This window comes from Ctenopharyngodon idella, chromosome 10 (genome assembly GCF_019924925.1).
Source record: "Ctenopharyngodon idella isolate HZGC_01 chromosome 10, HZGC01, whole genome shotgun sequence".
NCBI classification, from domain to species: Eukaryota; Metazoa; Chordata; class Actinopteri; order Cypriniformes; family Xenocyprididae; genus Ctenopharyngodon; species Ctenopharyngodon idella.
This window is the reverse complement of record NC_067229.1, coordinates 4,245,826-4,258,459: the sequence shown is the minus strand read 5'-3', so window position 1 is coordinate 4,258,459 and position 12,634 is coordinate 4,245,826. Positions and strand designations below refer to the sequence as shown.

The window sequence follows — 12,634 nt, the reverse complement described above, 5'->3', positions numbered from 1 at the left end:
TTTTGTTTTTATGCATCAGTGCAGAATTGTTCACATCATGCACATCACAATGCATCTTTAAAACAATTACATTGCACTGCTCTAGTCTCTAGTCAAGCTCAAGCCACTAATACACTGTGAAGAAAAACCTGGAAATTCACAGGACTTGTTAGCATCTTGTGGTGTGGAGGATGGATGGATTTCCAGGCCATGAAAAATCATGGAAATAAATAAAATGAAAAATAGTGTAATTTTTCTAATGAATTATAGAATAGTTTTGCTTACATATACTTAGCTCTAAAATATGCACTCATTTTTTTCATAAATTGATATGTTCATCAAAAATTCAATCGATTAAAAAAAAAAAACCTGGATGAATCACACATTTTTTTTCTGTAATTATTCACGATTAAAACATTGGAGTTTTTAATATTTTTATATTGTAATAATTTCACACTTACTCTCCAAATGAATGTAGAAACAACTTAAAGACAGTATATTTTAAATATTTGTTCTTTTTATGAATGGAGGCCAGTATCACTGATACTAATACATCTACTGATGTCTCTATGAAATTGATTTTTTTTTAAACATTAATTATAGACATTCAACATTACAGTAAAACAAAGCTATCAATTTCAACAGTTGTTAGTCTTTAAAAAAAACAACTTTTAATTTAAGTGAACTTAAAACAGTCTTCACATAAACCCATTATAATAAATGTCATATTTACCTGTGGCCTTTCTTCTGTCTAACAGGTAGAAATATACAGAAATTGAATAAAGTTACTTCACTGCATAAATTATAAATTAAATATAGATTAATCCTAATTAAAGCTACAATTTTCTCCGTTACCTTTGTTCTTTGATTAACATTAATGACAGACATCACAGCAACTGGTTTATTAGTTAACTCTTTAAGTTCATTTAAGACGTTATTTAACTCTTTTAAGACTGCTCTTATGAGGATACTTGACAAAACGTTCTGACGTCATGACCAGCGTTCTGCCAATCTGCGGGTTGCTGATCGTTTAAAGGGCTTTGGCGGCGTTCCACCTGCAGTGAGCGTTTGGGCTTCGGACCTCACTCACCTTTGTCAAGACAGAAGCAGTCAGCCAATCTACGTGTCTTTGAACTGTTCACTTAGTCTGTGGTTTATTGAGATGGTATTCTATGAGTTGTTTGATGCACTCGTGTAATAGTTAATCTGATGGAGTTAGAGCGTGATACAAGTTTCACATGTTCATTGTATGTGCGCATTCCTATGCTGGTGTGAAGTCATTATCTGTTAACCACTTGATTCGGTCTTGATTGGCAAATAATGATCCCTTTGTTATGTACAGCCCTACTCGGTGTTAATCTCAACCTGTGTGACGGCTTGAACTGGTAGTTAGTAATTTATGTTAGTTAGTGTGTGGGTGTTCGCCTCCATTGTATTTTTAGTTATTTATGTAGTAAGTTTAGTTAAGGCGTCGCATACGCCAAAGTTTTCGGTTTTGTTTCTACATTTTATTTTTAGTAGTTAGTTTAGGGGCGTGGGCGCTACTTAATGAGGTTTTGTTTTGATTATTTCTTTTGTTTGGCGACACCCTCGTTTTTTCTTACTTTTGAGTTCATGTTTCTCTTGTATCGTCCAATTTCCCACCCGTGTCAATAAACATCAGGTTATTTTTGCAACCCTTGTTGTCTGGTCTGCTCTTCCTCACACTGCAACAGCTGCATCTCACCTAAATGGTGCGTTCATTCCACTTAACATCTGTAAGCTCGTAACAGTGATAAAGCTGAAAAATTAGTTCATATTAAAATGCTCTGCGTGCAAATATTGACAGCACTAGTTTTTTATTTAGGGGAGGTTAAACTGCCCACTTTTCTTCAGAATCCTCAAGGTCCAAAACATCCTTTGATTTTACAACATCATCTGCATTTTTAAACCCATTCCAACATTGAATGCATGATTTTGGAAATGATCTTTTAACCTGAGGAAAACTATGATATACATCTGTCACAGAAGGAGCAAACAAGAAGGCAACATGATGCTTTGAGGGTCAGGGCGTGGAAACTTTTGCACAGGATGATCAGGGTAACTCTTATATTGTCTTGAAACACGTAAGTGTCTTATGTACTCTAGCTTCTAAAGGGCAATGCTAAAAATAAGGCCTTGAAACAAAATAAGTTTCCACCAATCTCCCTGTTCAAAAGTTTACACCCCTTGGCTCTTACTGTTATGTGTTGCCTTGAGCATCAGTGAATGTCTGTAGCTTTTGATCATCCTGGTAACAGCACAATGTAAAAGAATCAAACAATCAAATGCATGTAAACTTTCGACCTGGGTCTTTTGATTATTTAAATTCAGTTATTTTGTTCTTTGGCCTATACGTAAACATCCGTTATGCGAAATTGCTTATTTTAAAGTACTTACAGTCAGAGTGCTTATGATGCCCATGTAATGGTGTCGGTTGTGCTTTATTTTCAGTATGTGTACTTACGGTGAACTTACCTAAAAAAAGTATCAGTCAGTATAAGGTAACTTATATGGGTTAAGGTTAGGTTTAGGGGTAGGTTCAAGGTTAGTACTTAGACATTACCCAGTTATAGTAATTACTATATTGAGTACATAATGTTAACATAGGGAACAGGACTGTAAAATAAAGTGCAGCCATGTGGCCTTGTGGTGCAGTAACAGTTCAATGTCATTTCTTTTTTTTTTTAGTTCAAAACACATTCGAGAATGTATTTAAAAAATCATTTAAATGCATTTTATTTAAATCTAAAAATTATACTGAATTCTTCAGAATTTGCAAGAATTGCTTTTGAATTCCATCAATTCAACTGAAATCTATGAATCATAAGTCAAATCAGCTTTTATCATACCAAGATAATGTGCTAAGTTTTCGCCAGACAATTTCCATTATTTTCCATGACTTTTACCATCTGTGAATATTACTGATATTAAGCAAAAAACAAACAAACAAACAAAAAAAAACAACAACATATATTTACAACTTACCGATCAGATGCCACGAGCACAAACAGAACACAGCAATCACGTAAAACATTTTATTCAGTGTGAAACGTCTGAAAAAAGGTAAAACTGTCTGACATCTCACAGCCCTTCTGAGTCAAACTGAAACCTGCAGTGGTTCGTTTTTTTCAGAGATGAAAAGTGTGTATTTAGTGCACGTGCTTTTATTTTCTAGGTGAAGGGGCTTCTTCCTGTCCTGCTTTTAATGATTCTCACACTTATTGCCTTCACAAAACAGCCTTACAGTCAAATAAAAAATGCTGAATCAATAAAAAAAACAGCCAAATCATTATCAGATGTTAATTATTATCAGAGACTCTTAAAAGGGTAGTTCACCCAAAAATGAAAATGCTGTCATTAATTACTCACCCTCATGTCGTTCCACACCCGTAAGGCCTTCGTTCATCTTCAGAACACAAATTAAGATATTTTTGATAAAATCTGATGGCTCAGTGAGGCCTGCATTGACAGCAAGTTAATTTACACTCTCAATGCCCAGAAAGACATATTTAAAACAGTTCATGTGACTACAGTGATTCAACCTTAATGTTATGAAGCGACGAGAATACTTTTTGTGCGCTAATAAACCAAAATATTGATTTTATTCAACAATTTCTAGTGATGGGCGATTTTGAAACACTGCTTCATGAAGCTTCAAAGTATCTTTTATTTTGAATCAGTGGTTCGGAACGTGTATCAGACTGCCAAAGTCACATGATTTCAGTAAACGAGGCTTCATTACATCATAAGTGTTTCGAAATGTTTCCAAATTTCGATTGTTCACCACTGGGTTGACGAATTGTTGTACAAACAGGATGTAGTGGTTAGTCGGTGAGACGTTAGATGTTGCGGCTGGAGCAGCAACACAAAGTATGGCAATGCTAATAATCTCAGGTACTGTTTATGTGCTTTATATAATGTTAATGTTTATATAATGTGAGTCTGAATATCGTGTGTTCCCAGCTTTGTAGCCGAACTGAAAGTCCCTTTGACTGAAAGCAGCAATGGATAATTCGTGAAAATAAATAAATAAATATAAACAAGAACGTTCAAACTGTCAACTTCATGTGAACAAAAGAGTATATTCTATGACAAAGATTGTTTCAGTAACTCAGTATGTATTTTAAAGGGGACATATCTTGAAAGTCTGACCTTTTTCCATGTTTAAGTGCTATAATCGGGTCCCCGGTGCATCTACCAACCCAGAGAACGTGAAAAAGGAAAACCCAGTAACTTTATTTTGGCAATCCTTTCTCTGCCAGCTTGTTAAAGGGGACCTATTATGCCCCCTTTTACAAGATGTAAAATAAGTCTCTGATGTCCCCAGAGTGTGTATGTGAAGTTTTAGCTCAAATTTTTTGCTCATTTTTTATAGCATGTTAAAATTGCCACTTTTTGGGGTTAAGCAAAAACGCGATGTTTCAGTGTGTGCCCTTTAAATGCAAATGAGTCGTGTGTCGTGTGCTCTGGTTCTCAGCCACCCACCCCAGTTCCTTTCTTCCCGGAGGTGCATGAAAAACTCACCGGTACATGGACGGCACCTTTTACTGCCCGAAACCATTCCGGTGGGTCCTCCTCCCTCACCACCCTTGATGGCGGTGCGGCGAAGGGTTATACACGCATCCCCCCCGTGGAACGGGCCGTTGCTATTCAACTGTTCCCTAACTCCACCTGGTGGGGGGAGCCGTCTCTCCCTTCCCGGGCCTGTAAGCACTCGTCGGATCTTACCGGCAGGGCTTACCAGGCCTGCGGGGAAGCCGCTTCCGTCTTACACACTATGGCGTTGTTGCAGGTCCATCAGGCCAAGGCACTGAAGGACCTGCACGAGGGTGGTCATGATCCACAAGTTCTCCAGGAACTTCGTGCTGCGACGGACCTCGCGCTTCGTGCGACTTGCGGCTGCCCCTGCTCCTGCGCCGCAGCAGCAGCCTCCAACCTAGCGGCGCCGTGGAGCCAGTCGCAAGCGGGGTGCCCAGCCCGTCCAGGCCCCCGCCAAGAAGGGTGGTAAAGCCAAGAGCAAGAGGCCCTAGGACGGGCGACCCGGAGATGGCTGGGACTGCTCTTCGGGAGATGGTGACTGCACCTCTCCTTCCCCCGGAGGAGGGCCGGGTGGTAAATCCTTTGTTTCATTTTGTTTCTGGAATGCCGCCAAACCTTCAGCCCGTGGTCAGACCCCTTGCTTCTTCGGGCAGAAGTGCCCCTAGAGCAGGTGTCCCGGCATGCTGTGGTGTTCACCGATGCCTCTGCCGCCGGCTGGGGTGCCACGTACAACGGGCATGCAGTATCAGGGGTTTCGACGGGCCCCCAACTGCATTGGCACATCAACTGCCTCGAGTTGCTAGCAGTACGCCTTGCCCTGAGCCACCTGAAAGGGCTGTTACGGGGCAAGCATGTGCTGGTCCGTACGGACAACACTGCGACTGTTGCGTACATCAACCGTCAAGGTGGTCTACGCTCCCGTCACATGTCGCAACTCACCCGTCATCTCCTCCTTTGGAGTCAGAAGCATCTGAGGTCGCTTTGCGCCATTCATGTTTCTGGTGTGCTCAACCGTGTGGCCGACGAGCTCTCACGAGCTGCGCTGCCGGGAGAGCGGCAACTCCATCCCCAGGTGGTCCAGCTGATTTGGAGGGAGTTCGGAGAGGCTCAGGTAGACCTGTTTGCCTTGCCAGAAACCTCTCACTGCCAGCTGTTTTACTCCCTGTCCGAGGGAACACTCAGGACAGATGCACTGGCACACAGCTGGCCCCGGGGCCTTCGCAAATTTGCGTTTCCCCCAGTGAGCCTACTTGCACAGACCTTGTGCAAAATCAGGGAGGACGAGGAGCAGGTCCTGCTAGTTGCGCCCTATTGGCCCAACCGGACCTGGTTCCCGGAACTCTCGCTCCTTGCGACAGCCCCTCCCTGGTGCATTCCTCTGAGGAAAGACCTTCTTTTTCAGAGATGGGGCAATCTTTGACACCAACGTCCAGACCTCTGGAAAATACATAACTGGTCCCGGGACGGGATGCGGAGGTTCTAGGTGACTTACCCCCCGAGGTACTTAACACCATCACTTCGGCTCGTGCACCATCTACGAGACATGCTTACGCCTTGAAGTGGAACCTGTTCGTCGAGTGGTGCTCTTCTCGCCGGGAAGACCCCCGAAGATGTTCGATCAGAGTCGTGCTTTCATTCTTGCAGCAAGGGTTGGAGCGTAGGCTGTCCCCCTCCACCCTCAAAGTTCATGCTGCCGCAATTTCCGCATACCACGACCACATCGATGGCAAGTCTGTTGGTAAGCACGACCTGGTCGTCAGGTTCCTTAGGGGGGCGAGACGATTAAATCCTCCTCGACCCCCCTCCTTACCCTCTTGGGACCTTGCTCTGGTGCTTCGTGCTCTCCAAAATGCTCCTTTTGAGTCCTTGCAGTCAGCAGACTTTCTGTCTATGAAGACTTTGCTGCTGGTTGCGTTGGCCTTCAAGAGGGTAGGGGACCTGCAGGCACTTTCGGTTGACGAATCGTGCCTAGAGTTCGGGCCGGGCGACAGCCATGTGTTACTGAGATCCCGGCCTGGCTATGTGCCCAAGGTTCCTACCACTCCCTTCAGGGACCAGGTAGTGAGCCTGCAAGCGCTGCCCCCGGAGGAGGCAGACCCAGCCCTGGCTTTGCTCTGTCCAGTTCGCGCCTTGCGACTGTACTTAGACAGAACTCAAAGCTTCAGGACCTCAGACCAGCTCTTTGTCTGTTACGGAGGCCAGCAGAAAGGAAAGGCTGTCTCCAAACAGAGGATGGCCCACTGGATAGTGGACGCCATCGCCTTGGCTTACCAAGCTGAAGGCGTGCCCTGCCTGCTCAGGTTGCATGCTCACTCCACGAGAGGTGTTGCATCCTCCTGGGCGCTGGCTCATGGTGCCTCACTGACAGACATTTGTAGAGCTGTGGGCTGGGCGACACCTAACACGTTCGCTAGATTCTATAGCCTTCGTGTCGAGCCGGTCTCCTCCCGTGTTCTCACCTCAGGTCAGAGGCACGGAGAGGCCCCGGCTTAGTGTCGGCTTGCTGCGCTTACATGCGCTTATTTCTCCAGAGAGTCCCTACAGGGCAGACCCTGTTGAGTCCTCCGATCTCCCTTCGGCAGCCGGCGTGGCGGAGCGTCTGGCACCAGGCCTATACTCCATTGTATCCTTGAGAACCGTATTTGGGCTGGGTACCATATGTGTGACCCTACAGGGATCCCATATGTGTAGTTCCACGATTGCTCCTAAATGAAGCCTGTGTCTTTCCCTCTCATCAGGTTGGAGTCACCCCAGTACTTCCATATGTAGTACAGCCCTATGGGGTTAGTCCATATGTACTCTCCACATAGCTCCTTCGGGGAAGGATGTGGCTTCAGCAGCGTTCCCTTTCAGTGGAAGGGTACGCTTTCCCAGTGTTATCCAATAGTCTCACTGAATGGTTTTTTTGGGGAACAGCAGTGATCGACACTCTCTGTGCTAGCCCTGTCCCACCGTCCATAGGCAAGGGGGTACAGGAGGCTTGCACAGAGCGCTGGAAGGGGGCAGCCCCTGCGCTTTGGTAGGGATTCCTATTCGTCTGTCTATCCGACGTACGTCGAACGTGACCGGCTGAATGGGAACGTCTCGGTTACATAGGTAACCCTCGTTCCCTGAAGGATGGAACGGAGATGTACGTCCCGTCGCCACAGTCGCTGTACCCCACTGATGCTGCCGCCTAACCTGTTCAGCTCCTCAGCGAAAACCTGAAGATGCAACGCACCTGCTGCTCGTTAAATACCCACGCTGCGAGGCGAGCAGCTGATGCATATGATTGCATGCCAATGTGCATTGGCTCTTTTAGTTACACTCGAAGCAGATTGGCCTCTCTAGCAAGATTCCTATTCGTTGGTCTGTTCGACGTACGTCTCCATTCCCTCCTTCAGGGAACGAGGGTTACCTTTGTAACCGAGACGTTTTCTTAGTGTGTAGTGTGTAAATCACTTGTAGTACCACTAGGAGCAGCTTGAGGGCACTAGTGCCAGGAGGTAACCGGGCATATAAGCTTGGCCACCATAGAATAAGTTAGCTTGTTTGGTAGAGGGAAGCCTCATGGTTTGAACTCAAGCTACCTTCTTGCTCATTTAAAGTCCTTTGAGAACTCTGTGTTTCTGCTCAACTGTAAGTATGGATTGAATTCCTGATGTTGTGTTTGTTAAATAAGATCACTAATAGTAGCTATTTGCTTTCTTTATAGAAAGGACTTTTTTTATGTCACGTGTGTCGTATCATGGTGTTCATTGTCAGAGCACTTAATGGTAATTGGAGACTTCGAAGTCCAGTTTAAGTCAAGCTGGTAGGTAGGCTACAGCACATGGCCTTAACTCACACGGTGGGCGACTCAACAAATGACGTTGAGCGATTATCTCTCTCATGATGGATTATAGGACTTCAAACATTGCATCGCACTCAAATAACCTTGTGGATTTAAAGCTCATTTCATCTTCATCACTTCAACTCATCAAAAGACTGGACTAACGCTAAGTTTACTTCACCTCACTGACTCATTTAAAAGAGACAAAGCTGGCTCTCAAGTTTATTCATTGACTTTGTGACACATGCAAATAAGCACTTGTGGGGATAATAAAATAGGTTTAGAAGATCATTTGTTTTGTGAAAAGGTTTTATTCAGTGCATGTCAAAAATCTGTTGAACCCCTCAGAGTAACATCTAAAGAAGAAAAAAAAAAACCAAAGGAGGTGTTACAAGACAGAAGGCTGTTCTAATTTTACGTCATCTTACCTTAGCTTACCTGAGCATCCACTGTGCAAATATTTTCAGCATGAGCTGCCTGGAATAAAGAAATTGTTCAGCATGATTGATAAACAAATCAGCAGCTGCTTTCCATTTTGAATTATGATTTGTATATCTGCAGGCCTATAGTTTTGGTTTTCCTTTTTGAATTTCCTTTTCAATCGTAGGTCACTTTCAACTAAAACACTACATCATACACGTTGTATTTAATATGTGTATTTAAATGCTTAGAACAGCAGTTACGTGCAGCGAAGGTCTTATAAAGCTGCATTGGCCTATGATAGCAAGAAGTACAGGTACACCTTCACAGTGATGGATTTCAGGTTCAGGTGGGGTTTGGTTTTAAAGGGTTAGTTCACCCAAAAATGAAATTTCTGTCATTACTCACCCTCATGTTGTTCCACACCCTTTAAGACCTTTGTTTATCTTCAGAACACAAATTAAGATATTGTGAGCAAATCCTAGAGGTTTTTGATCCCCAAGGGAAAGCAACGTAATTACCACTTTCAAGGTCCAGAAAAGTACTAAAGACATCGTTAAAATAGTCCATGTGATTACAGTGGTTCAACCTTAATGTTATGAAGTGACGAGAATACTTTTTGTGTGCAAAAACAAAACAAAAATAATGACTTTATTCAACAATTTCTTCTCTTCCCTGTCAATCTCCTACACAGATGCTTGGTGCAAACTCTTACATAACTTTCCACACATCATCTGGCTGTCATTTCTTCTTCTGAATCAGTAGTGTCACTGTTCACTGAAGTACTCTTTCTGTTTTAGATCCAATCTTTCTGTTATTTCTCTTTCCTGCTTCAGTTAGCATCTCAGATACTGGTGATTCAACAGGTAAGTCATTAACAAGGTGTAGCCTGCATTTATTTCTGTGCAGAAAAGCAATTCTCAATGCATCTTTTCTGGACTGACTGTCATTTTAATTGACTTGAAGTATGAAGTTTTGCTAACGCCTTTCTCACATTGCACCTGCCTCAGCTTAAAACTTGCAAACACTGCTTTTATAGGTGCTTGTGAGGGCACCTATCTTGTCTTGCACATCTGTAATGTCTGACCATGTCAGCCATGGTCCCACACTGGCCACGCACTAAACTCTTGCTATAGCCAGGCTGAGCTGAAAGTGACTGACATGAGCGGACCGCTCTCGATGATGCCTGAGAGAGTCAGTGTTTACACTTCTGGTGGAGGTCAATGACCCATGAATGACAGTCAGTGAACAATAAACTGGGTTAGGAGAATGTATTTTAATGTTAAAAATCTGTTACTGGTATTGATAGACCAGACTAAAGCTTCTGAATTTAGCCTGTAATCCAGATACTGGTAATGTTACATCATTACTATGACTTACTATCAGTTTCTCTGGTCCACCTTTTCTTATGTTTTTGACAACACAATGATTCCGACTGACTCATCAAAATATCACTTGACTACCAGTATCTGCTGTTATGGTCATCACTATGGCTTTTGTTCCCTTATTTGCCTTTTTCAGTTGACAGGTAATATTTGTTTTGTGCTCTCTCTTTGTGTTTACAGGCTAGAGTCAAGCAGCAGGATAAATGTGTGTGATTGTCATGTGACCTTGAGGCCTGTCCAACACAGTTTTTGTGTATCCATTTGTTCTTTTAAGCTTTTTCCCATTTTAATGTTTAGTTAATTAATGTACATTTATAATAAATATCTACTTTTGGGTTAATTTAATTTGTGTGTGGCCTCCCTGTTTGTGTTTCACTGCCCTGAGCCAAGCGGATTGTAATGGTACTCATATTCATATCCAACTTTATTCCTCTCCAAGCGAAGTGAGTTTAAGGGGTAAAGTAGTTGTAATGCTTTTCATTGGAGTCGTCTCATGAGATACATGCTTTTATCTTTGTGTAACAGGACCTACTGACCACCAACAACCTCTCTTTGTCACCGGGACCTGCAACATTTTTATTGAATTTTTTTATATATATAATTTTTTATATTTTTATTTGTTTTTATACGGTTTTAATTGTTATTTTATATGTATATATTTTTTATTTTTATATAGTTTTAATTTTGTAATTTTGATTTGATTGATTGATTGATTGATTGATTGTGAGGAGTGATATTTCTATAACCGTGATTTTAATAATGAAAGATGCTTTAATGAAAGGTGCTGTGAGACAAAAGAAGATACTTTTCCTCTGGACTCAGTTCATGGTTTTTCCTTCTCTTTTTCACCTGAGCTTCCATTGCAAAAAATAAGTAGACTTTCAGTTAATTTTATTAAGTATACTTAAGTAAAGGTGAAGTATATTAAGTATATAAAAGCATATTAAGTATATACAAAAAAAAACGCAAAAAAAAAAAAAAAACCCAAATTTGGGTCAAATCAGGACAATTGGGTTTTTTTTTTTTTTTTTTAATTAAAATTTTACCCCAATATATGGGTTTGTCCATATTTTACCCAAATTTGGGTTGAAACAACCCAGCATTTTTTAGAGTATACATTAGTAAGTATACTAATATTAATGTACTAGTAGTATACTTTATACTTGTAAGTGTACTATTTCAATACTACTCAGGACTATATTTGCACACTTTTTAGTGTATACAAGTATACTAACAGGAGTAATCTTTGAGTACACAGTTGACTATTACATTTTTCATACTACAAGTGAAATTGTGACAGTTTACAAAACACTTGTTGCACATTTTTTAGTTTATGAAAGTAAACTACTCAGCTACTAGTTTAGTAGTTTTGCAAGTATACCTGTAAGTTTTCTTTGCTCTAAGTATACCGTGTTTTCATTTAGATATTTTTTTATGCTTGAAATATACTTTTAAAGTATGTACACTGCACAAAAATTCACATACTCATAATTAGGAACATATCTGTTCCCTGTCATTAAGTCAAGTTTACTTAAAGGGTTAGTTTACCCCAAAATGAAAATTCTGTCATCATTTACTCACCCTCAAGTTGTCCTAAACCTGTTTAAATTTCTTTGTTCTGCTGAACACAAAGGAAGTTGTTCTGAAGAAAGTTTGTAACCAAACAGATCTGGGGTCCCATTTACTTAGTAGAAAAAAAAATACTCTAAATATGGTGCCCCAGAATGCTTCTATTTCCCTTACTCTTTAAAATATCTTCCTTTGTGTTCAAATAAATTTATCTTTAAATTGAGGTTGAGTAAATTCCATCCACATATTTTATGCTCATTTTGGGATATCAGACACGTGACTTCGTGATGGGGCGGCATACCTGGACTAACCAGTGGACCGATCTCGTTGCACAGCATCTGAAATGACGCTTCTCTTTCATTTGCTCGCTGTGATCTTGATTTTCATCGACAATGGTAAGAACTTTATCTTTACTTTAAAGAACTTTATCTTTCTACAGGCGTTGTCGTTCTTTGTGATCGTAGGATTATTATAGGGTGAGTGACAATAGCGTAGGCTATCATGGTCACAAAATACGGTGTAACACCTGGTAACCATAACCCCAAACGAAAGCAGATGAAACACAGTTTCAGTGGCGTGAAATTTGTGTGTATAGGCTGTATTTCATAATATCATATCATTGCATAAACTGTTCAAAAGTAGCTTGAATGTAGTGACAAATATTCCGCTTTTAAAATATAATGTAGTCGGAACACGTTATTTATGTGGGAGATTCTAACAGTAGGTTAAAAATATATTTTGTAAATATATATATATATATATATATATAATATGTTAAAATATATATATTTTGTAGAAAAACATGGAACTGTATTATCTTAATGCGCTGGAAAATAACAATTTTATGAAGTATTTTTGTGGGTAATATAATACTCAATATATGGAAAGGGGAGACATTTTGAATTTTGCG

At 41.1% G+C, this 12,634-nt stretch overlaps 3 protein-coding genes across 3 annotated transcripts in view; 2 read left to right on the top strand and 1 right to left on the bottom strand.

Annotated features, from left to right (window-relative positions):
• The window catches only part of LOC127519828 (SLAM family member 9-like), a 125,983-nt gene that overhangs the window by 60,780 nt on the left and 52,569 nt on the right, over positions 1-12,634 (bottom strand). The window contains exon 2 of the mRNA XM_051907465.1: positions 2,986-3,109. Within this exon, the coding sequence (XP_051763425.1) occupies positions 2,986-3,034 (49 nt within the window). The 5' untranslated portion in view covers positions 3,035-3,109. The remainder of the gene's footprint in view (positions 1-2,985; positions 3,110-12,634) is intronic.
• The window catches only part of LOC127519777 (carcinoembryonic antigen-related cell adhesion molecule 1-like), a 220,092-nt gene that overhangs the window by 165,702 nt on the left and 41,756 nt on the right, over positions 1-12,634 (top strand). The gene's annotated exons all lie outside the window — the stretch shown is intronic.
• LOC127520214 (uncharacterized) overlaps positions 1-12,634 on the top strand; it is a 253,678-nt gene that overhangs the window by 234,882 nt on the left and 6,162 nt on the right. The gene's annotated exons all lie outside the window — the stretch shown is intronic.